Genomic DNA, 23401 nt, shown 5'->3' on the forward strand with positions numbered 1-23401 from the left:
GATGGGATTTCACCATGTTGGTCAGGCTGGTCTCGAACTCCTGATCTCAGGTGATCCACCTGCCTTGACCTCCCAAAGTGCTGGGATTACAGGCGTGAACCACTGCATCCGGCTCTTGTTTTCTTTTTTGAGACAGGGTCTTGCTCTGTCACCCAGGCTAGAGTGTAATGGCACAGTCATAACTAACTGCAGCCATAACTAACTGGGCTCAAGCGATCCTCCCGCCTCAGCCTCCCAAGCAGCTGGGACTACAGGCACACACCACCTCGCTCTGCTGATTTTTAAATTTTTCATACAGATAGAATCTTACTATGTTGCCCAGGCTGGTCTTGAACTCCTTGCCTCAGCCTCCCAAAGTGCTGGAGTTACAGGTATGAGCCACCATTCCCAACCTGGGCGTGTTCTAATAGAAGCTCTGAGGCCAGGTGCAGTGGCACATGCCTGTAATCCCAGCACTTTGGGAGGCCAAGACGGGTGGATCACATGAGATCAGGAGTTCGAGACCAGCCTGGCCAACATGGTGAAACCCTATGTCTATTAAAAATACAAAAATTGGCCAGGTACGGTGGCTCACACCTGTAATCCCAGCACTTTGGGAGGTCGAGGCGGGTGGATCACGAGGTCAGGAGTTCAAGACCAACCTGGCCAACCTGGTGAAACCCCATCTCTACTAAAAATACACAAATTAGCAGGGCATGGTGGCAGGCTCCTGTAATCCCAGCTATTCAGGAGGCTGAGACAGGAGAATCGCTTGAACCCAGGAAGCAGAGGTTGCAGTGAGCCGAAATTGTGCCACTGCACTTTAGCCTGGGCAACAGAGCAAGACTCTGTCTCAAAAAAAAAAAAAAGAAAAGAAAAATTAGCTAGGCATGGTGGTGTGCACCTGTAATCCCCAGCTACTGAGGAGACTGAGAACTTGGTTTTTTTTTTAAAAGTTCTGAAAATAATTTTTTAAGAAGTTCTGAAACAAGCTTTCCTTCCATTCTAAGCCCACTACAAGGAGGATCAAGTCATCATTTAATTTATTTAATTCATGTATTACCTAATCAATCAAAGGCATCAGTGACGCTTTATCAATCTTTTTTTTTTTTACATTTGTCATTAGCAAGCAACCTACTGCATTAAAATGAGAGACTCAGAAAGGTCAGTGTATTACAGCATTGACCTACCATGGTGGAACTTAAAATGAGAGGCATTTTAGAAAATGTTTTCTTAGATTATTCATCTTCTTTGTTTGATAGTAGTATGATTAAGAAGAGCAGATAATTTAAAACTAGCCATTGAAGAAAATGTTTTCACATACACTCTGCATTTTATTCTTTCAGCAGTTGTGGTAGGTGTTGAGTCCAGCTCTTGAGTATGAGGCAGGGGTGTGTGGTGACCCGGCTGAAGCCACAGAACCTAGAAAGCAGGAAGCCAGGAGTTGTCTACAGGTCCTCCAAGTCAACATCTGGTTTGCCTTCCTACCCCCTCAGCTGCCTTAAGGTTTAGAATTTAATCATTTCTGCCTAACTTCAAAAGATTGTCATTGGTGAAAATAATGACCCACCATGTGGTAACTGGTGCATCTTAGTATAATCTCTGCTCCTTTAACAGCCTTTTTTTTTTTTTTTCAAAACCTTTCTGTGAACAGATTTTGGAGTTTGACTTGAGGGGTATACCACTGGACTTTTCATCTTCCCTTGGGATTATTGTGAAAGATTTTGAGACAATTGGACAAAATAAGTAAGTTGTTTTCACCTGTTTTTCTCATTTTATGTATTACTATCTCACTGTTGTTTATTTTGTTGAAGAGACACATCTTTAATAACATAATCCTTCCAATATAAATGTGCTTTAATTCCATGCCCTGCTCCCTTCTGAGCCAATAACAGATGTGGCTAATCCATCACAGCGCTTTTTCCCACTGACTACTTTTTTCCTAAAAAGCTGCAAACACCGAGCCACCACTAGTCTATCAAACTTGGCACTTAGAGTGAAGGCTGTTCACATGCCCGCAACTTCTTGATTAACTGCACTTCCTACCTCTGGTAGTTTATCTGAACTGTAGTGATAATGCATACAACCCAGATCACTTCTTCTGGTTATTTGTGGCCCATACACATCTCATTCAAGTTTTACTTTCAGCCCCATTTCCATTGTAATGTCTCCTTCGCCTTTTAATCCCAACAGACCTAAACAGACCTTAATCCTTGCCTTACTGCCTCTTTCCTTTCACATGGGGAAGGGTCACGGTGGTGCCTGTGGTGACACCGAGGGTTGACCACTGGGTAAAGTTGGGAGACTTCCCCAACAGCTCCCCGTGGGACAGAAGGACCTTAGTATTAATAAATTCACCCTAGCCCTGGATCTGGACTTTGGCCTTGTAGACTTAGACCCAGTCTTATGTTACCAACTCAAACTAACCAAGTTCACAAGAGACCAAAGTTGTTTTTTTTTTTGAGACGGAGTCTCGCTCTGTCACCCAGGCTGGAGTGCAGTGGCGCAGTCTCGGCTCACTGCAACCTCCGCCTCCCATGTTCAAGTGATTCTTGTGCCTCAGCCTCCTGAGTAGCTGGGACTATAGGCATGTGCCACCACGCCTGGCTAATTTTTGTATTTTTAGTAGAGATGGGGTTTCACCATGTTGGTCAGGCTGATCTCGAACTCCTGACCTCATGATTTGCCTGCCTCAGCTTCCCAAAGTGCTGGGATTACAGGTGTGAGCCACTGCACCCGGCCTATTTTTGTGTTTTTTAGTAGAGATGAGGTTTCACCATGTTGGCCAGGTTGGTCTCAAACTCTTGGCCTCAACTAATCTGTCCACCTCAGCCTCCCAAAGTGCTGGGATTACAGGGGTACAGTAAATTAGATGGTCACTCCAGTTATTGGGGTCTTCTGCTTACTGGCATCAGAATAAGACAGTCTGCACAGACATGGACTCCCTGGACAGTGCTTTGATAGGCACTCCCATGTTTGCCTTTGATGAGATCCTTTTTACCATTCTCCGTTGCTGACCGATGCCCCCTGCATATTTTTCTGTAACTATATAAATACATTCTGGGACGGGTGTGGTGTCTCCTGCCTATAATCCTAGCACTTTGGGAGGCTGAGGTGGAAGGATCACTTGAGCCAAGGAGTTGGAAACCAGCCTGGGTAACATAGTGAGACCCCATCTCTAAATAAATAAATACATACCTGCGTACACTCTGGCAGGTTCTGGTCCCACTCTCTTGCACTGGAAACTATTCTAGCTTTTTAAGGTTCTGTTGCATATCTCAGCTGTGAACTATTACATGATTATTTATTCCCCACCCCAACTCCCAAAAGCCAGTTTTATTTCCCATATTTCAAAGTTTTGGGGAAGGGGAGGGGAGGGCCTCACACTAGCCTCCTGCATGTTACTAAGACTAGGCCCTCCTCTTCTTTGCTTTCTTCTTTCTGCAAATGGTACCATTGTTTATATTCTAGACCAGGCCTCTCCAACAGAAATACAGTGCAGGGTGCATATGCAATTTAAAATTTTCTAGTTGCCAGATTAACACAAATATAAAGAAATGGGTGAAATCAATTTTAATAATATATTTAACTCAGCAGATCCAAAATGTTATTTCAACATGTAATCAATGTTTGAATCACTGTGATATTCTGCACACATTCTTTCTCTTACTCAGGCTTTGGAAGTGTTTACTTCACACTTACAGCACCTCTCAATTCAGAGACTAACCACATTTCAAGTGCTCTGTGGCCAAGTGTGGCTAGTGGCCACCATATTGGACAGGATGGTTTCAGATCCTGGGCTTAAAACTTCAAACCTCTCTGCACCCTCTCCCTCTTGCTTTTTGTTTGTTTGTTTGTTTGTTTTGTTTTGTTTGAGACAGAGTCTCACTCTGTCACCCAGGCTGGAGTGCAGTGGCGTGATCTTGGCTCACTGCAACCTCTGCTTCCCAGGTTCAAGTGATTCTCCTGCCTCAGCCTCCCGAGTAGCTGTGATTACAGGTGCACACCACCATGTTCAGCTAACTTTTGTATTTTTAGTAGAGACAGGGTTTCACCATGTTGGACAGGCTGGTCTCAAACTCCTGACCTCAAGTGATCTGCCCACCTCGGCCTTCCAAAGTGCTGAGATTACAGGCATCAGCCACCGCGCCCAGCCCCCTCTTGCCTCTTATCCAGTCTGTCCCCAGATCTTATGTTTTCTTCCTTTCCAAAGTCTGTGCTTGTGCATGTGTTTCTTCCCCAGACCTACAGCCACCAGCCTCGTTGAGGTCTTCCTCATTTGATGCCTTATCTATTTCAGCATGGCAATGGGTTGGCCTCAAAACTCTCATCTATGGTTTAAAGTCCTTGCTTTCCTGAAGGCTATGATACTTAGAGAAAGTTAGAAAATAAACAAATACACTAAAAAATATAAACATAATGTGTCAGGTACCTTGAAATGCTGTGAGCTAAAGAAGAAACTGTTATATCCCATGAAGAAAAGCAAATCAGAGGAAAAAGGAAAGTGGTCAGGGGTAGTGGGGAAGGGAGATCCCATTTTATGTGAAGTGGTGATAAGGTGACAATTGAGCATAGACCTAAATATAATCACAAAAGTAATTACAATTTTGCACCAACCTAACATAATGAAGAACTGAGCCATGCAGTTCACTGGGGGGTAGGGGGGAAGAATATTCCAGGCAGAGAATAGCAAGTGCAAAGGCCCTGAGGCAGGACTGCACTGGGGATGCTGGAGAAATGTGAGAAGGGCAGCCAGGCTGGGGCACAGTGAGGGGTGAAAGTGCAGGAAGGAGGTGAGGTCAGAGAAACCACAATATGTGTGACTTTGTGGGCCAAGGCATGGGCTTTGGATTTCATCCTAAGTGGAATGGGAATCCGTTAAAAGGTTTTGCTTATGATCTGACATATTTTAAAAGGATCACTCAGGCTTTTTGTGTGGAGACTGGAGGTAGGAACCAGTTAGGAAGCAGGAAAACAATACTGGGATACCATTATATATTTATTTTAGACCTATTGAAAACACAGTGGGGCCCTCAGATGACAGCAGTGATGGGAAGAGGACAGCTCCCCACCCTAAGGCTCATCCTGGCACTCATTTTGGACATTTGTATGCATTTCTAGAGATGGAGTTCACGTACAGTCTATCTGAACCTGGACATTTTCATATTTTTCTGAACCTATGACATGCATAATTCTGAACAAAGAAAATATGATAGGTCCTGTTCTAAGAGGGTCCTTTTAAGGTTCAGGGGCACCATGCATCATGCTGAGCTATGTTGCACTTGGTGTTCTGATGCCTGCTGAGTATAAAGACCAAATGAGGCTGGATGTGGTGGCTCATGCCTGTCATGTCAGCACTTTGGGAGGCAGAGGCAGGCGGATCACTCGAGGCCAGGAGTTTGAGACCAGCCTGGTCATCGTGGCGAAACCCTGTCTCTACTAAAATACAAAAATTAGCTGGGCGTGGTGGTGCACACCTGTAATCCCAGCTTGGGAGGCCGAGGCACAAGAATCTCTGGAACCTGGGAGGCAGAGGTTGCAGTGAACCGAGATCACACCACTGCGTTCCAGCGCTGGTGACGGAGTGAGGGAGAAAAAAAAAAAGACCGAATGAGCACGTGGTTACTCTGATATTATGATGACGGGAATTGTTAGGCATAACAGAAGAAGGTAAATTCTAAGCCAGTTATGAAGCTGGTCTTGATTACTTTTTCAATCTTTCCTTCCTCCCATCTTCCATCCCCCTGACTGTTGCTGGGCATCCAGTGTCTTTAAGTTTCCTGGCTCCCACAGTGGTATGCGCTGAGGCCTGCCCTCTGAGCCACACCCTACACCCTCTGCCAATTCTTTTCCTGTACAAAACTTACCTGTCCTGTGGCTCAGTCCTTCAAGGCCCCGCTTCAAAGCGCTTTCTGAGAAAGTAATCGAGTGATGGCATAACAGCTGCTAATAGTTAATTTCCCTGTAGCATTGACTTTTGGACTGAAGGCCATCAGTGACTTACTTGAAAAAGTGAACAACGTGGGAATTTTAGGCCTTATGGTCAGGTCATTGGAGGAGGTGTTTTTATTAATAATTAGAACATTATCTCTCTGTCCTGTAGATTCCACTGCATAGTTTACTGTCTGGCAGTGGAAGGCCAACCCTGCGTCAGCTCCGTAATGAACAAGGCATGATTTTCTGCCCCTCCGTCGCCTCTGCTCTTTTACTCAGCAGTGTACCTCCCCATCCTCAGCTGGGAATCACGATCATTAATTAGTTTAGTTTCCACCAACTAACCAATACACACACCTTGGTCAAATTACCTGTGCATTTCAGAAACAAACATTTTTTTAACCATCTGGGAATAAGCTGTATGTGTGTCCAAAATATTTGTGTATTTTGGGCCCGGATTTTCTTTTTGGCTTTTCTACTAAAGTTCTGGCCTTTGAGGATCCACTTACAGCTCAGTGTGGGACCGCTTCCCTCACCTGAAGCGCAGGGTGGGGCCAGAAGGGTTTTCTACAACTTAAGGAATGTACTGCCTGTTGACTTTGCTGTTACCAGGGAGATGGCGTGTGCAAACACGAGCCCTCGTTTTGCATCTGCTGCTCCTGGCCTGTTAGCAAACAGTTCCCAGCTGCCTGGGCTGGCTGTGCTCCATGCCTACACCCGCATGGGCTAGACCCAGGCACTCCCAGGCTCACAGCGCCTGCGGGCAGTGAGACCTCCCCACCCCTCGGGCACTGGGAGCAGGTTGCCCTGTTCAGTATGGACTCTCCTCTTCCTCACTTTACAGTCATCCAACCAGCCATTCGGAGGGAATGAGGGTGAGAAAGGAGACAGAGGAGTCTCTTGGTTTCATGAGGAACATGAAATGTTATTTTTAGAGGAAATGTCAGAGTGGAAAGATTTTCCCAGAGGCTGAAGAATGAAAGTTCCCTTTGCAGACAGCCAATGGCTATCGCTTGGTGAGGACTTAGCATGTGCTAAGGGCTGTGCCCAGCCCTTTGCATTCATTATCCCACTTGATCCTCACACACACTCCATATGATGGGTCCGATTTTTCCTCAGAGAGGTTTAGTAATCTGCTTAACGTCACACAGCAGGTGTGTGTCAGAGTCAGCTCATTTATATCCAGGCCTGTACACTTGACTTTTATGTTATACTAAAAGCCTCTGACTACCTATAGGAAACAAAATGTAGGTAGAATGATCAATTCTCTCTGCTGAAATAGAAGTGATTTTTCCTCCTAATTTTGAAAAAAAAAAAAAGAATTCTCAATATCAGTGTATTGCTACCTTTTATAAGCTCCACCCTAGGTAAAAATTTTCAGCATTTTTATACTGTTGAATAGGAAGTCACTTATGCCTATATTCTGCAATGGGTCAGATATATGAAGAGACTATATCTCATCTCATTTGCTCTTCACAGTGACCTTGAGAAGGAGAGAGCAGACTTTAGCCTCAGAGGGGTTGAGGCGGGGACCCTGATCTGTTGGCATCCTGGCCCTACCCTTGAGTTCCTAAAAGTGCCATCCTCAAGAACCTGTACATGTAGAAATAAAAGATATTGACAAGTTTTCAGATTTGTGTGTGTGTGTGTGCGTGTATGCACACATGGACACACATGCCCAGGAGAAAAAACAGGTATTGCCTAGAGTTTTTGCATTTGCTATTCCCTTTGCATGGAGTGCTCCTTCCTTCAAACTACAATAGACGTAAAATCTTGTCATTGGGCCTCACCATGTCTGATCATCCAGCCTAGAGCAGCCTCTCCCTGTCACTCTTTATCTTATTACTCTGTTTTATTCTTTCAAAGCCCTTCTTAGTAGGGAGCTCATGTGAGCATAAGAATGGGAAAAGGATTCTGTGTGAGCATATAGATGTTAGAATTGTGTTTTAGACAAGTACTCAGGGTATGTGCTGGTCCACACACCTGCTATATGTAACTCAGCATTTACCACCAGCTGAAATGTTCTTTTCTATTTACTTAATCATTTGTTCTCTCTCTACTGGATAGCAAACTCCATGTCACTCTTGTTCGGTGCCGTGAGACCAGCACTTAGCACAGTGCCTGGCATACGGTAGGCTCTAAATAAATGTGTGTTGGATGAATGAGTGAACAAGTGAGTTTATGATGCTCCTACATGGATGACATTTACCATTTACGAAGCACCTTGCAGCTGTCATGTCAGCTTACTGATAATGGGCCACCAATGTGGAATGTGTCCGCCTCGGCTCTCTGAAACAGCTCCCTAGTTCCAACTTGGGTTTAAGCTGCAAAGGGGTCAGGATACAAAGGTCAGAACACAAGAGAAACAAACCTCTCTCAGAAAGCTCATGCTCTTTTGTAGAGAAATGTGGAACTCAAGACTGAGCTCACAGGAAGGCAGCAGAGCATGGTATTTGAAAGCTGGGATTCTGGAGCCAGGCAGAAGCCGATTAGAGACCCAGATCTACTGATTACTAGTGGGTGACCTGGGCAAGTTACTTACCCTCTCCAGGCCTCCGAATTCTCATCCTTAAATAGACTGTAGTTTGGAATTGACTGTAGTTTTGTTATGCTAAGGGATTAGATTTACCCTTCCACCTGACACAACTAAAACAAAATACATGCAACAGTAGTTTTCAGATGTTGGACTTTGCTGGCACAGAACAGTGATCTCTAAGAGATGGGAGACAAATGAGGTAAGCCCTGTGAGGTCCCAGCTTAATGCCTAGAAAGACTCATTTCCATGCTGCAACGCAAGAAAAGGGAACCCAGGCAGATCCTTGTGGTCTCCCAGAGTTGGAGAGGTACAGATGGGAGTCTAGAGACGCCAAGGTTAGTCTAGAGACGCCAAGGTTACTAATGGACCAAGAGGAGAGAAACATACACACACACACACACACACACACACACACACACACGAACACACACACAGAGAGAGAGAGAAGAGAGAGGAGAGACAGAGAGCACTTCAGAGACTTACAGAGAGTTCCCCTTGAATCTTCAGCTGAGAACTGAGTGAGGAAACTACCTGAGGCAGGACTAGAAAGAGTTTACGTTCCCACCAACCGGGGAAACACTTGTAATTCATAGGGAAGGATTTTGCCTCCATAATGTAGAGAGAAAACAATAGAAACTGACCCAGAAATGGCACACAATCAGTAGACATGGACATAAAACAAGTATTATAATTCTTTAAAAAATTTTTTAAAATGCTTTTAAAAAATTATAATTCTTTAAAAAATTTGTGTGTGTGTGTGTGTGTGTGCGTGTGCATGTGGTTTTGTTTTGTTTTGTTTTTGTGAGACAGAGTTGCCCAGGCTGGAGTGCAGTGGCATGATCTCAGCTCACTGCAACCTCTGCCTCCGGGTTCAAGTGATTCTCCTGCCTCAGCCTCCAGAGTAGATAGAATTACAGGCACATGCCACCATGCTCAGCTAATTTATGTATTTTTACTAGAGATGGGGTTTCACCATGTTGGCCAGGCTGGTCTCAAACTCCTGGCCTCACGTGATCTGCCCCCCTCAGCCTCCCAAGGTACTGGGATTACAGGCATGGGCCACCATGCCCTGCTGAGTGTTAGAATTCTATTCTATAGATTCAAGAAGGTGGAGAATTACTTGAGCATGTTAGTAGGGACATGGAAGATAATTTAAAATCTTAACTTGAACTACTAGAGATGAAAATTGCAATGTCTGAAATAAAGTGACCTTAATTATCTGTCTCAGAATTTACATTTCTAGTATTCTTTCTGCCCTCCAAATATATATACTTATGCATGCAAAACCACCATTATATATACTCCCACACCAATGCAGAACAAAGTTAGAAACAGTTTCTGAATATAAATCTCAAGCAAGGCATCTATTTTGCTGTACTGTTGTAGCAGGACGAGCCGCAGACAAAACCTCTCAGACACTGAGTTGTAGAAGGAAGGGCCTTATTCAGCTGGGAGCATCGGCAAGCTGCTGCCTTAACATCCGAGCTCCCTGAGTGCACAATTTCTGTCCCTTTTAAGGGCTCACAACACTAAAGATTTCACATGAAAGCATTGTGATTGATTGGAGCAAGCAGGGGGTACGTGACAGGGGCTGCATGCACTGGTGGTCAGAGAGAAACAGAACAGGGCAGGGAGTTTCACAGTGTTCTTCTATACAATGTCTGGCATCTATGAATAACATCGGTTTCTAAGTCATGAGTTAGAGAAGAGAGAGGAGACCAGCTTAGAACTTTTCAGTGTCGCTGCTCTAACACGGAACTAAAAAGCAATCAGAACGGAGAGTTCTGCCCCAGAATAACATCTGCTTCTGGTTTAGATTTTCGAACAGCCTGAGAAGGTTTAGGCCAGGCAGGCCCAGGCCTGGTTTTGGGCCTAGTGCGGGGCTGCCTGTCTTTGGTTTTACTTCCTTGTTTTTTTCTTAAAACAGGTACTGTGTATAAAACAATATAAAACAATATGAGAGGGTCTCTTTCTTTCCTCATTGTGAGAAGGAGATAACAAAAAGCCTAACAATATACCTAGAAGGAAATGTATTCCAGTTCTTGTGTAAGAGGTGTGGGCATGTGGCCAGCTGTACAATCATGAGATTAGGTAGAATTTTAGTTTTGCTTCTTGTTGTTTGGGCGACTCTTGGCAAATTTCTTAATCTTTATAATGGGAACTGTGGTACTTCCTCAATAAATAGTAGCTCTAGGGCACATTTGATATAATTAAGAAAAAATTACTTCAGTTTCCTGATAAACGACAAAATAGCTAATGTTTTTTTTCTAGGTTTACTGTGTGTCAGGGACTATGCTAAAACTATTTCACTTATAATTGCATTTAATCTTTATAACAACTATGAGTCAGTCAGACAGTCTTATCTTCAACTCACAGATGAGAAAAATGTGGCTGAAAGAGGTTCATTAAATTGTGAAAGGCCACTAAGCTCTTCAAGTGGAAGCATGTGGATTTTACACAGGTATATTAAAATCCTCTTACACAGAGCCCAGACCTTCCAAGGTTTATTCTATATGTGTGTGTGTGTGTGTGTGTGTGTGTGTGTGTGTGTGTGTGTGTGTTCAGGTTGAGGGCCAGGGTGCTAAAACTTGAAAGTGAGAGGTTGTTCTGGGGGCTATAGAATTAGAAAAAGCAAAAGACCTAGCTTACGTTGTGAAATGTACTAACTCCCGGCCGGGCACGGTGGCTTATGCCTATAATCCCAGCACTTTGGGAGGCTGAGGCGGGTGGATCACGAGGTCAGGAGTTCGAGACCGGCCTGGCCAACGTGGTCAAACACCTGTCTCTACTAAAAATACAAAAATTAGCCAGGTGTGGTGGCAGGCACCTGTAATTCCAACTACTCGGGAGGCTGAGGCAGGAGAATCGCTTGAACCCAGGAGGTGGAGGTTGCAGTGAACTGAGACCGCGCCATTGCACTCCAGCCTGGGTAGAGTGCAAAAACACAAACAAACAAACAAACAAAATTATCCGGGCATGGTGGCAGGCACCTGTAATCCCAGCTACTCCAGAGACTGAGGCAGGAGAATTGCTTGAACCCAAGAGGCAGAGGTTGCAGTGAGCCGAGATTGTGCCATTGCACTCCAGTCTGGGCGACAGAGCGAGACTCTGTCTCAAAAAAAAAAAAAAGAAAAGAAAAGAAAAGAAATGTACTAACTCCCTAGGCAAAGCCCAAAGCTTCTTTTAAATTAGAAAAACCAAAAAAAACTGTGTTTGGAATAAAATTAATTTGGTAGGGCAAAGTGTGGTATTGGTCATAAGTTTTTCATTTCCTCGTATATGAAATACCTTGTCTTTAAGCTTTTATTACTTTTATTTCTCCTAGTTATAAAACTCATTTCTGACCTTGCCCCATGTAAATATGACAGTGGGAGAAGGTGGTCTGTCTTCTCCTGGGGTTGGTTGGTGAGGAAGGATAAGATAGCCCATGGATTGAAGCAAGTGCTTCTCACTGGAGTAGCTTCTCAGGCTGTTCGAAAATCGAAACCAGAAGCAGATGTTACTCTGGGGCAGAACTCTCAGTTCTGATTTCTTTTTAGTTCGGTGTTAGAGCAGCAACACTGAAAAGTTCTGAGCTGGTCTGGGCTGGCTATCTCTATACAGGGAGAGGCTGAACTGCACTTTTTGGGGAGGCAGATTAAGTAGCTGCTGCAATCCTGCTGGTATCTGTTAAGATCTTGTGATTAAATAAGAAAGGGCCACAGCCCTGGAGAAAGATACCCAGAGAGGCTGAATGAGAAAAGGCATCTCATAAAGGCAAGAGCTGTAATTATGTTCCGATGGCTCTTTGGCGGGTGATCTCTTAGGAGAGGAAGATTTACAACCTGTAAATAATTTCCAAGGTTATTGGACTATCTTCAATGATGTATCAGCTAATTTATTCATGCCACAAATATTTACTAATGCCTACTATGTGTCAGACACAGCTCTAGACACTGTGGGTACTCCATACCTTTTACGGAGCTAACATCTGAGTAGAGGGAACAGATAAATACACATATGACATAACAGATGGTGATAAGTGATACGAAGAAAATAAAGCAGGGTAAAGGAGAGAAAGCAGCAGGGTGAGGTCTGAGTGGTGGTTTAGATAGGGTTGTTGTATGAGGGTTTGTTTTGGGGGATTTCTTTTTTGAGACGGACTCTTGCTCTGTCGACAGGCTGGAGTGCAGTGGCACAATCCCAGCTCACTGCAACCTCTGCCTCCCAGGTTCAAGTGATTTTCCTGCCCCAGCCTCCTGAGTGGCTGGGACTACAGGTGCCAGCTAATTTTTGTATTTTTAGTAGAGATGGGGTTTCACCATGTTGGCCAGGATGGTCTTGATCTCTTGACCTCGTGATCCACCCACCTCGGCCTTCCGAAGTGTTGGGATTACAGGCGTAAGCCACCATGCCCAGCCTGGGGAATCTTTTATAATGGGTTATGACGTTTACAAACTTCATTCAGATGCCACTAAATTGGATTTTATGAGAATTCAGCTGCAGCTGACATTTACCTCTGGTCTAACTCTGAAAAGAAAAATTGTTTTCTGAAAGGATATGTGGTATAAGTAGTATTAAGGGTGGGGAAGGGCTATTTAATGTAGGTAAGATAAAGAACTGGCTTTTAGAACTTTGCACAGTGATTACATAGAAATGGATGTGGGTAGTTACAAGGGGTTCTTATCTATTCATTCATGCCCACCTGCCCAGCCCCCTGCTGATTCAGACCAGCTTTCACTGCCAAGTACTAGCCAGGAGTCCTGTCTTCGTATGTTTTTTATAGATCTCTTTTTCTAGCATAGTGTCTGAAATAATAATACAAGGTGACTGTTAAGCCCTTGCCATATCATTCTTTTAATCCCTGTAACAATACCATTAAGTAGGACCTGTCATTATCCCCATTTTACAGTTGAGGAAACTGAAGCCCGGAGAAGTTAACCTGTACGCAGCCTGAGCCTGAATTAGTCGGGTCTGTCTGCCTCCACGTTCCTAGTCATTAGGCAAAGCTGTCCCTCCTTATCTTAAAAGGTTCAAGTGAATGAATTAATGAATAAATGGATGGATGGATGGATGGATGGATGAAAAAACTACTACTTTGATTCTAACTGTTGAGGGAATTAGCTGGAGACAGAGCATCAGAACTCCACTGAACCATCAGAGCAGGCAGGCAGGCAGGCAGGCACAGAATTGGTCAGGTGAAAATAAAATAGCAGGTGACCATCTATTCAAGAAAAAATATTCAGGATCTCCTCCATGCCAGAGGAGTTAAGCCTGCTCCTCGCAGCCACAGACTCTGGCCTCAATGCCTCACTGACCCGGAGGGCTTTGGTGAGGAGACCTGGGTTTCCACTCAGCCCTTTGCGGGTGTTACAGTGATATCATTGTCGCCAGTGGCAGAGGTGAGGGGGCTGGGAAAAAGAGCGCAGTAGATGCTGGCCACAAAAACCGCTCAAATCCTGCCACAGCCTTCAGGCTATGTCAGTGATTCCAAAACCAGGGCGTGGAGTGAGCTAAAAGTAGAGGCGAGACTTGTGCCAGCCAGGTTTGGGAATCACGGTTAAAGATCAGGGCTTCTACCTTTTAAAAAGCCACACCCCCTTTCGATGAACGGGAAAGGAGCCCCGAGGTTCTCCGGCAGTCCTGGCCTGGAGTCAGGAGCGGAAGTTCCCGGGGGGAGCGCAGGTCACTAGGCCTGCCCAGGAGGTGTTCATGGAGTTTGCCTGCTAGTTTGTTCTATTAAATAATTGGACGATGCCTGGTTCTCCAAAGTGAGCCTGGATTCCCATGCTGAATGTTTTTAAAACCACTCACGTCCCTCTCTCCCCAGATCCCGCGTTGCCTGCTGCCTTCCCTACCCCCAGCCCTCCACCTCCTCCACTTTACTCCCACAGCCTTTGGGAGTTACTGTCTAGACCATTGTTTCTCGGACTTCCTGGGTATAAGAATTAACCTAAAGGAAAAAGTCGAACTCAGGGACTTGGGAATCTGCAGACGCCCTGGTGAGGGACGTCTGGGGAAGCACATTCTGAGAAATGTTTTGGGAGACGATGCGGAGGCCGAGTGAGGGTGGGTGGGCAAGTGCAAGTGGAGGGGTGAACCGAGGCGCAGCCCTTTGCGGGGATTTTACCTTAGCAAGGGCTTCCTGTGATATGAGCTGCTGCCGTGGGTGTTTTCAGAAAGAATTATTCAGTGACACCTGGTACAGTATGGGCAGGAAGGCTTCATTCAGGACTGAGTGAGGTCAAGTGACCCCTGCAACGGGGACTCGTGGGAGGGAAGAGAGATGGGGTGCCGCTCAGACACAGCATGGGCAATGGTAGCCAAGGAGCAGTGTGGAGGTCAGTGGATGGAACATTCCTAAGCGGAAATGTCACGGTCAGGGGGATACTGGCTAACCCAACCTAACAGGATTCTTGCTGAGGACATCACCTGGGGGATGGCAGAGAATGAGAAACCCGATCAGATATGGAGGGTGATCACATCTCAAGGATGGGGGTTGTTTGCTAGACTGGCTGAGTAGGATTCTCTGCTAACACTGGATTTCATAAGAAAGCACTAGGCAGGCCTAGGAGGAGGCTCAGGAACTCCACTCAAGTTTGGCCAAGCGAAGACTCTTGGATCAGCTGACACGGCCTCTCCTACCAGTCTGGTTCACAGGGGGCATGCTTGGTTCTCCTGCCTTTTGGCTGGGGATCAGGGCAGGAGCTTGACAGATACTGGCCTAGAAGAGGGAGAAGTGTAGGGGAGGGAGACAGGGCCCAGCCTTGGAACCCCAGGGCCATAGGCCTGCCAAAATGACAAGGCATGGCCAGCTGAGAGCCCACTGCTTTGAGGGTGGGGAGGTCAGCCTCTTTTTAGGTTTCCTACAGGGGACCTAGGAGCAGCTTGGAATCATGTTTGTCCCCAGTCCAGTTGAGATTGCTGTTCCTGCTCAGAGGTCGGGAAGTTGAGACCGAGCTGCCATCTCTAGAGGCAGAAACAGTGCAACATGTGATTTATTTCTCAGCCTCCAACACATTTTTTCCTTCATGAAGGAATTTCCAAGTTACTCCTCCTCCAGAAATCATGTGGGCTGTGTCTCTGCTGCAGAGAGGAGCAACTTGGTGTACGTGAGCTCCCCGGAGGAAGAGTCAGCTGGCAAAGCCCTTACTCACTCCAGAGGCATGCGGCCCTTCACATTTGCGCCCATGCTAGAGGGGAGAACATTTTCCATTTCTCTTTTGTAAACAAACTATACTCTGTCTATTTTAAGAAGATGGAGGGAAAGAAAAACAGTTTACGTGGCTCTTAACCAATACTTGCAAGACTAAGTTGACTGGTTTACAATTAAACTCTTTTATTCCCGCAATCATAACATCTTATTTTCAAGTAGTTGCTCCCATTGCGTAATATTTGATGTCACATAGAGACTTGATGCCAAACTCTATGACATTCGTGGGCTGAAAGACAAAGAAGCATGACTGGCTTTTTCTTCACTTTGAAGACATCTGCAGTTTATTAATTCCACAAGGAAAGCTGGAGGGCCAGAGGACGTTGAGTTCTTTCACTATAAAATTCCCTTTTGAGACAGTAGTCCTTCTGTTTTAGTGTTGGTTGGAGTTCATGGGGAGACTTACTTTTCCATGAACGTATAGAGCAAAGCTTCCCCATCACTGTCACACTATAATATTCTAGCATTTTCATAACATCAGTAATAGAAAAGAAAAAAGCCTCTTGGTTTAGTGTCACCTCCTTTAAAGGATATTGGCTTATGGTTAGACCAAACTGTTCTTATCCTCTGTGTAAGAGGCCAAGTCATCATTTCCCAGTTTTTCACAGTATTTTGTATCCAGGCAACGTCATAGAAAATAGGCCTGGCCAGGAGTGCTCTGGGAGTCACTGCAGAGCTCAGACTTACCCATGGGACATGTTTTCTTCAATTCACAATGAAAACTCCTAGAAGTTCTGTTTGAATTTTTCCTGAAGTCAACCTGTTGTAAAAATATCTTTGGGATTCAAGGCTTTCCAGGCCTTCGTCTAAACATATTATCTTTACTTCAGAAAAAAAAATAATAATAATAAATCCTTTTATGTGTCCCCCCTACAAAAGCATCAGAATTTTAGGAGAAAGCAAATCTTTCTTTCCAAATAGGATATGAAACTAAAGGTTTCTAAAATAAGGAATTGAGGTTAGGCTTTATAATTGGTTTCTGTTATTTTACTCCATTCCTGGTCAGTGACCTGTTACTACCCTCTCTGGGGGAAGAGAAACTAGCAGTTATTGGTTGGGTCAGAATGGAGGTTGTAAAACCACTCAAGGCCATAAAGGGTCAGCAGACAGGCTTTGTGTTTTAGGCAAGCCTGTTCTTTCCAGTTAACCATCAGCCTCACTATTCCCTATTGTATTACGTAGCACACACTGCATTCCACATTTCTGTTATTGGCCTAACCTTCTCTCCTGACACTCTGTGTGAATTCTAGTTTGATTCATGACATTATAAGATAATCTCTTTGAAGGCAGAAACCCTGCCTAGCATTCTGGATGGTCTAACATGGACATGTTCTAAGAGATTTTTTTTTCTCTAAATTAGAGATCAGGACTTTAAAAAAAAAAAGAGAGAGAAAAAAAATTTATTATTATTATTATTATTTGAGACAAGGTCTTGCTCGGTTGCCCAGGCTGAAATGCAGTAGCATATTGACGACTCACTCGGCCTCCCAAGTAGCTGAGGCTACTGGTGTGAGCCACCACACCCAGCTAATTTTTCATTTTTTGTGTGTGTGCCCAGGCTGGTCTGGAACTTCTTGGACTCAAGTTATCCTCCTACCTCAGCTTCCTGAAGTGGTGAGATGACAGGTGTGAGCCACCACACCTGGCCAGAAAAGAAATATTTAACATTAGATGGTTTCCCGTAGACATATATAGAAAGCATCACATATACAAGCCTAGTAGCAGACTGTTAGAGCTGGAAAGCATTTGAGAAATTTTTTGCTTCAATCCACTTGTTTGCAAATAACGAAGAGTTGGGTGACTTAGCCAAGCACTTTAAGAAAGTTGGGACAGAGTTAGGAATAGAACAGGAGTTGTTTTCAACCTGGGCAGTTTTGCCCTCCAGGGAACAACTGGCAATGTGCCTCGAAGTTTTCGATGATCACAAATGGTATCTAGCTGAACAGTATAGCCTCCTATAAAAAAAAAAATTAATGGGTTCAAAATGTCAGTAGTGCTGAGGTCAAGACACACTGGTCCAACACCAGGCTGGCCCTCTTTCTCCTTCAGCGTAGTCCCAGCATGTTGCACTGTTTGTTATAAGATTTATTTATTGATGACAGAGATTCAGGTCATTTTGACTTTAGCAGAAGCAAATCGGTAGATGTTCAAGTGTGCAGTGTTGCTGTCTCAGTCCTAGGGTTGGGCTATGAATTATAGAATTGCAAGGAATGAAGTCCAGTTTCTTTCCACATCTTTCATCGCATTTAGACATTTAATACCAGTTGGATGACTTTTAAACCTGAAGTTTTTACGTTTTGGTTTTCTTGAAAACTCAATTAGCTGATTTCATGACTTAAAAACCATGGAAATAAATTCTCCTTAATACTCATGCTGTGTGGCTGAGAGAGATGTGGAAGAGATTTTAGGGGCTTTCACCTTGTTTGGAGGCTCATCTGTTTTGTCTGGTGAAGATGGAGTAATGGGTGTCCTCAGTATGTCACGGGAATAAATATCTAAGTAAGGAGAAAAAATATACTCCTGTAAAAAAGCCTGAAAAACATACTGATCTAAAAACATACTCTGTAAAATTCCCATCCAATCTTTTTTTCTGTTAATGTAAAACATAGTTTTATTTTAAAAATTTCCTTAAAAGATAATAGTTTTGAGAAAAAATAATAACAATAAATTATGGTTTTGTAACATGTAAACATTAAATGTATGACAGCAGCAGGAAAAACAGCAACAACAATAAAACAGGAGAAAATTCCCACCAATTCTCAGCATTGACTGGGAGAATTTATTTCTTTATTTGACTGGGAGAATTTATTTCTTTATTGACCAAAAAGGGCTGAAAAGTTCACTATTATCCCTCTGGAGGCAAAAATTTTCTTTTCCATTGCCAACTACGGCGGACTCTTTTTTTTTTTTTTTTTTTTTTGAGACAGGGTCTTGCTCTGTCACCCAGGCTGGAGTGCAGTGGCCTGATCTTGGCTCACTGTAACCTCTGCTTCACGGGTTCAAGTGATTCTCCTACCTCAGCCTCCCAAGTAGCTGGAATTACAGGCGTGCACCACCACACCTGGCTAATTTATTGTATTTTTAGTAGAGATGGGGTTTCACCATGTTGGCCAGGCTGGTTTTGAACTCCTGGCCTCAAGTGATCCACCCACCTTGGCCTCCCCAAGTGCTAGGATTACAGGCATGAGCCACCGCACCTGACCCCAACTACAAATTCTGCTTGTGATATTAGAAGGTATGAGAGTCCATCACAGTTGTTGAGCATCTTGTGTGGTGTTCTTTACAAGAAAGTGCACTCTTCCAAGAAGACATCATGTGCAAAGCGCTCCTATCATTGGGTAAATTGGGCGAAACAGGGTGCTATAGCAATTTCCTGGTCTTGTGCAATATCCTATTCATAGAACGCAAAGACACTTATTAATATTGCCAAATCTCTGGACCTATATGGTTGAGTTACGGACCCTAGCATTAAAATCTAATCCTATTTCTGAAGACTGAAGAGGACTGGGGAGAATAATACAGATACTGCTAACATCTATCACTTCAAAAATGATGTGCCTATGTTACCATGTGGCGTCCCCGGAGCACTTCTGAGAAACAACTTTTACCTTCTGATTTTTAAAGAAACTGTATTATATTTTAAAATAAAATGAATTCTTTTTCCACAAGATGAATTTTCCTGATTATGGTGTTTGTCCAAAAGCCCAGAGTTACGTAGAAATGTTCAATTGCAGTTTCCTCACCCCAGATGTTTTGGCATAAGGAATCTCTGCTATCACTTTAAGGACTCAATGTTTAGCTTTCTATTTTTATGCTAATGATTTTCTATACTATCTGCTAGTGTAAGTGAGTGCCAATGTACACAGGATATAAGTAAGTAACAGTTAAAAATTCTAAATATTGGGCTGGGCACAGTGGCTCACACCTGTAATCCCAGAACTTTGGGAGGCTAAGGCGGGTGGATCACCTGAGATTGGAAGTTCTAGACCAGCCTAACCAACATGGAGAAACCCCATCTCTACTAAAAATATACAAAACGAGCCAGGCGTGGTGGCACATGCCTGTAATCCCAGCTACTTGGGAGGCTGAGGCAGGAGAATTGCTTGAACCCAGGAGGCAGAGGTTGCGGTGAGCCGAGATTGCTCCATTGTACTCCAGCCTGGTCAATAAGAACGAAACTCCGTCTCAGCGAAGAAAATAAATAAAACATTCTAAATATTTCTTCTGTCCTTTATCAGGATACATACTGAAAGCATGTGACTCTCTGCCTTTCTGACTGCATTTCACACAAGGAACTTCCCCGGTTTACCTACTCTCATTCACGTTTCATGTTATAACCCCAATTTACAGGCTATTTTTCACAGGTTACATTTTTATATAGACTGGGGAACGTGTGTTCTATAGGTGTTTTTGATCATGTTCCCTAACTATAAAAATGTTTTGAGTATTAATTCTCAATATATGTAGACTTATTTATTCTTTCCTTCATTCAGGAACCTGTTGTTAAGTATCTACTATGTTCTGGTACTGTGTTAGAGTAGTGAATAAAACAGGCAGCAATCCCTGCGTCGAGGAGGCTTTCCTCGTGAGCAGAGACACGAGGGTACTTCTGTGCCAATATGTTAGGTACGATAGGAGATAGACAGGCAAGTGGCAGAGGCTGATATTTTCCACCAAGTTCTAGGAAGAGAGAAGTACACACACTGAACGTTTGAATGCTGCACCATCATACAGAGGATAGCAAGCTAACCCTATCAGTGAACTAGCAACCTATTTACAACCCTAGAGGTCTACTTGGGGGATTATTTTCACAGTGGGCAAAGATTTATGGGTCCTTTTACATTTCCATTACAGAGAAATGCCTTCCTCTCTCACTAAATTTTGTCCTACTTTTCTTTCTGGATTCTGGGTGGCGGGGCGTGGCGGGGGGAGAGGGGTGGGCTATATTTAGTCTTTCTTTTTTCTTTTTCTTTTTTTTGAGACAAGGTCTCACTCTGTCGTCCAGCCTGGAGTACAGTGATGCAATCATAGCTCACTGCAACCTCAACCTCCTGGGTTCAAGTGAGCCTCCCACCTTATTCTCCCATGTAGCTGGAATTACAGGCATTACCACACCCAATTAATTTTTTAATTTTTTGTAGAGATGGGGTCTCATCATCTTGCCCAGGCTGGTCTCAAACTCCTGGACTCAATTGATCCTTCCACCTCAGCCTCCCAAAATGCTGGGATTACAGGCATGAGCCACTGTCTGGCCACTCTATTCAGTCTTCACCTCTTGCTCTTCTATCTCCTTCATGACTGTTGAAATTTCAGGCTGCGAGCGGTGATTCACACCTGTAATCCCAGCACTTTGGGCAGCTGAGGTGGGCAGACCACCTGAGGTCAGGAGTTCGAGACCACCATCCTGGCCAACATGGCGAAAACCCATCTCTATGAAAAATACAAAAATTAGCTGGGTGTGGTGGTGGGCGCCTACAATCCCCGCTATTTGGGAGGCTGAGGCAGGAGAATCACTTGTACCCAGTACATGGAGGCTGCAGTAAGTGGAGATCGCCCCAGGGCACTCCAGCCTGGGTGACACAGCAAGAGTCTGTCTCAAAAAAACAAAAGAGGCCGGGGGCGGTGGCTCAAGCCTGTAATCCCAGCACTTTGGGAGGCCGAGGCGGGCGGATCACAAGGTCAGGAGATCGAGACCACAGTGAAACCCCGGCTCTACTAAAAATACAAAAAATTAGCCGGGCGCGGTGGCGGGCGCCTGTAGTCCCAGCTACTCAGGAGGCTGAGGCAGGAGAATGGCGGGAACCCGGGAGGCGGAGCTTGCAGTGAGCCGAGATCGCGCCACTGCACTCCAGCCTGGGCAACAGCGTGAGACTCCGTCTCAAAAAAAAAAAAAAAAAAAAAAAAAGAAAACAAAAGAAAAAAGAAAAAAAAAAAGACAGGAATTTCATAGGCACCAGAGTTGGACTCTTGTAATGGAGAAGTGATGGAAGATACATTTACTGCCAAAATGCCCTGCGACGCTCATAGCAAAATGGCCCACATCTCACTATAGGTAACTTTAATTATAACAGATGAAGAGGTAGGGGTTGAGAGGTCCTGAGTCAGTGGAAGCCTATCTCCTACTTAGGCTGCTATGTGCTTTCCTGTTTTCCTTGCAGATTAATTGGCACAGCGACCGTAGCCCTGAAGGACCTGACTGGTGACCAGAGCAGATCCCTGCCATACAAGCTGATCTCCCTGCTAAATGAAAGGGGGCAAGATACTGGGGTGAGTGTTTTCTCTCTCACTGAATGGCTTTGAAGTGAGATGATTGAGCAAAATTTCATTAAGAAAAAGGTCTAAGGCCAGACGAGGTGGCTCGCGCCTGCGAGTTATTATACATAACCCACATTTGTGTGGTTATGTATAATTCTGTGTATCAGATACTCTTTGAAACATTTTGTAGAAGGCAGTTCATTGATATAACCTTGGAATATGAAGATGGTAATATCATAATCTATTTTTTATTTTTTATTTTTTTGAGATGGAGTCTTACTCTGTCACCCAGGCTGGAGTGTGGTGGTGTAATCTCGGCTCACTGCAACCTCTTCCTCCTGGGTTCAAGTGATTCTCCAGCCTCAGCCTCCCGAGTAGCTGGGATTATAGGCAAGTGCCTCCATGCCCAGTTAATTTTTATATTTTTAGTAGAGATGGAGTTTCATCATATTGGTTAGGCTGGTCTCAAACTCCTGACCTTAGGTGATCCTCCCACCTCGACCTACCAAAGTGCTGGGATTACAGGCATGAGCCACCACGCCTGGTCTCATAATCTTTATTACATTGGGTGTTGGATATTTTCTGGTCACAGCCTCTCTCAATAAGTACATCTTGCTGGGTGTAGTGACTCACGCCTGTAATCCCAGCACTTTGGGAGCCTGAGGCAGGCAGATCATGAGGTCAGGAGATCTAGACCATCCTGCCTAACATGGTGAAACCCCATCTCTACTAAAAATACAAAAAATTAGCCGGGCATGGTGGCATGTGCCTGTAGTCCCAGCTACTTGGGAGGCTGAAGCAGGAGAATCAACGAACCCGGGAGGCCCAAGTTGTAGTAAGCCAAGATCGCGCCACTGCACTCCAGCCTGGGCAACAGAGCAAGACTCTGTCTCAAATAAAATAAAATAAAATAAAATAAAGTACTTCTTAATATTGTCTGATGCAAGACCAGAATTGTCTTTCTCAAGTGCATGTGCTTTTAAAAAAATGACTCAAGTGTCACAAGTCCCAGATTTCATATAATTAATAAGAAGCACTCATAAAGATACTGTCTTTGGCCCATAACTTCCAACCCCTTCATTTTTCCAATCAATTTATTTTTCTTGGGAGCCTGGGCAAAGGGAGAAAAATTCACACTAAAAGATGGAGTCCCTGTAGGCAGAGCGAGGCTTCTCAACAGCCACGTGAGAGAATGGCAATTTTGCTGGTCTGGTCTCTAAAACTTACAGGTTTGCCACAAATCAGCATTCTAATCAAAACACACATTCAAAATGTCGGCTATCATCTGTTTACCCAAAACCTAGCTGAGAGAAATGATTCTGAGGCACGATGGTATAAGTCAGTGATTTTTCTGCCTTCTTTTTTTCTAAGCACAGAAGAAAGCATATGTAGACTCCTAGAATGGCAGAACTGTTGTGATTCAATGGAGTGTGTTAGTCCATGAGGCTGGGAAATTTATAAAGAAAAGAAGTTTATTTGGCTCACAGTTCTGCAGGCTGTCCACG

At 44.3% G+C, this 23401-nt stretch overlaps 1 protein-coding gene across 5 annotated transcripts in view; it reads left to right on the forward strand.

The window, feature by feature from the left end:
* LOC105480142 (myoferlin) overlaps window positions 1-23401 on the forward strand; it is a 172915-nt gene that overhangs the window by 28719 nt on the left and 120795 nt on the right. For 4 of the 5 annotated variants that reach the window (XM_011738667.3, XM_011738672.3, XM_011738655.3 and 1 more), the window contains exons 3-4: window positions 1634-1725; window positions 21800-21908. In XM_011738667.3, coding sequence (XP_011736969.2) covers window positions 1634-1725; window positions 21800-21908 — 201 coding nt within the window. Of the gene's footprint in view, window positions 1-1633; window positions 1726-21799; window positions 21909-23401 lie in introns of those variants that run through there. The other variant, XM_071069484.1, reaches the window with a different exon arrangement.

The sequence above is a fragment of the Macaca nemestrina genome, chromosome 9 (assembly GCF_043159975.1).
Source record: "Macaca nemestrina isolate mMacNem1 chromosome 9, mMacNem.hap1, whole genome shotgun sequence".
In the NCBI taxonomy this organism is placed as follows: Eukaryota; Metazoa; Chordata; class Mammalia; order Primates; family Cercopithecidae; genus Macaca; species Macaca nemestrina.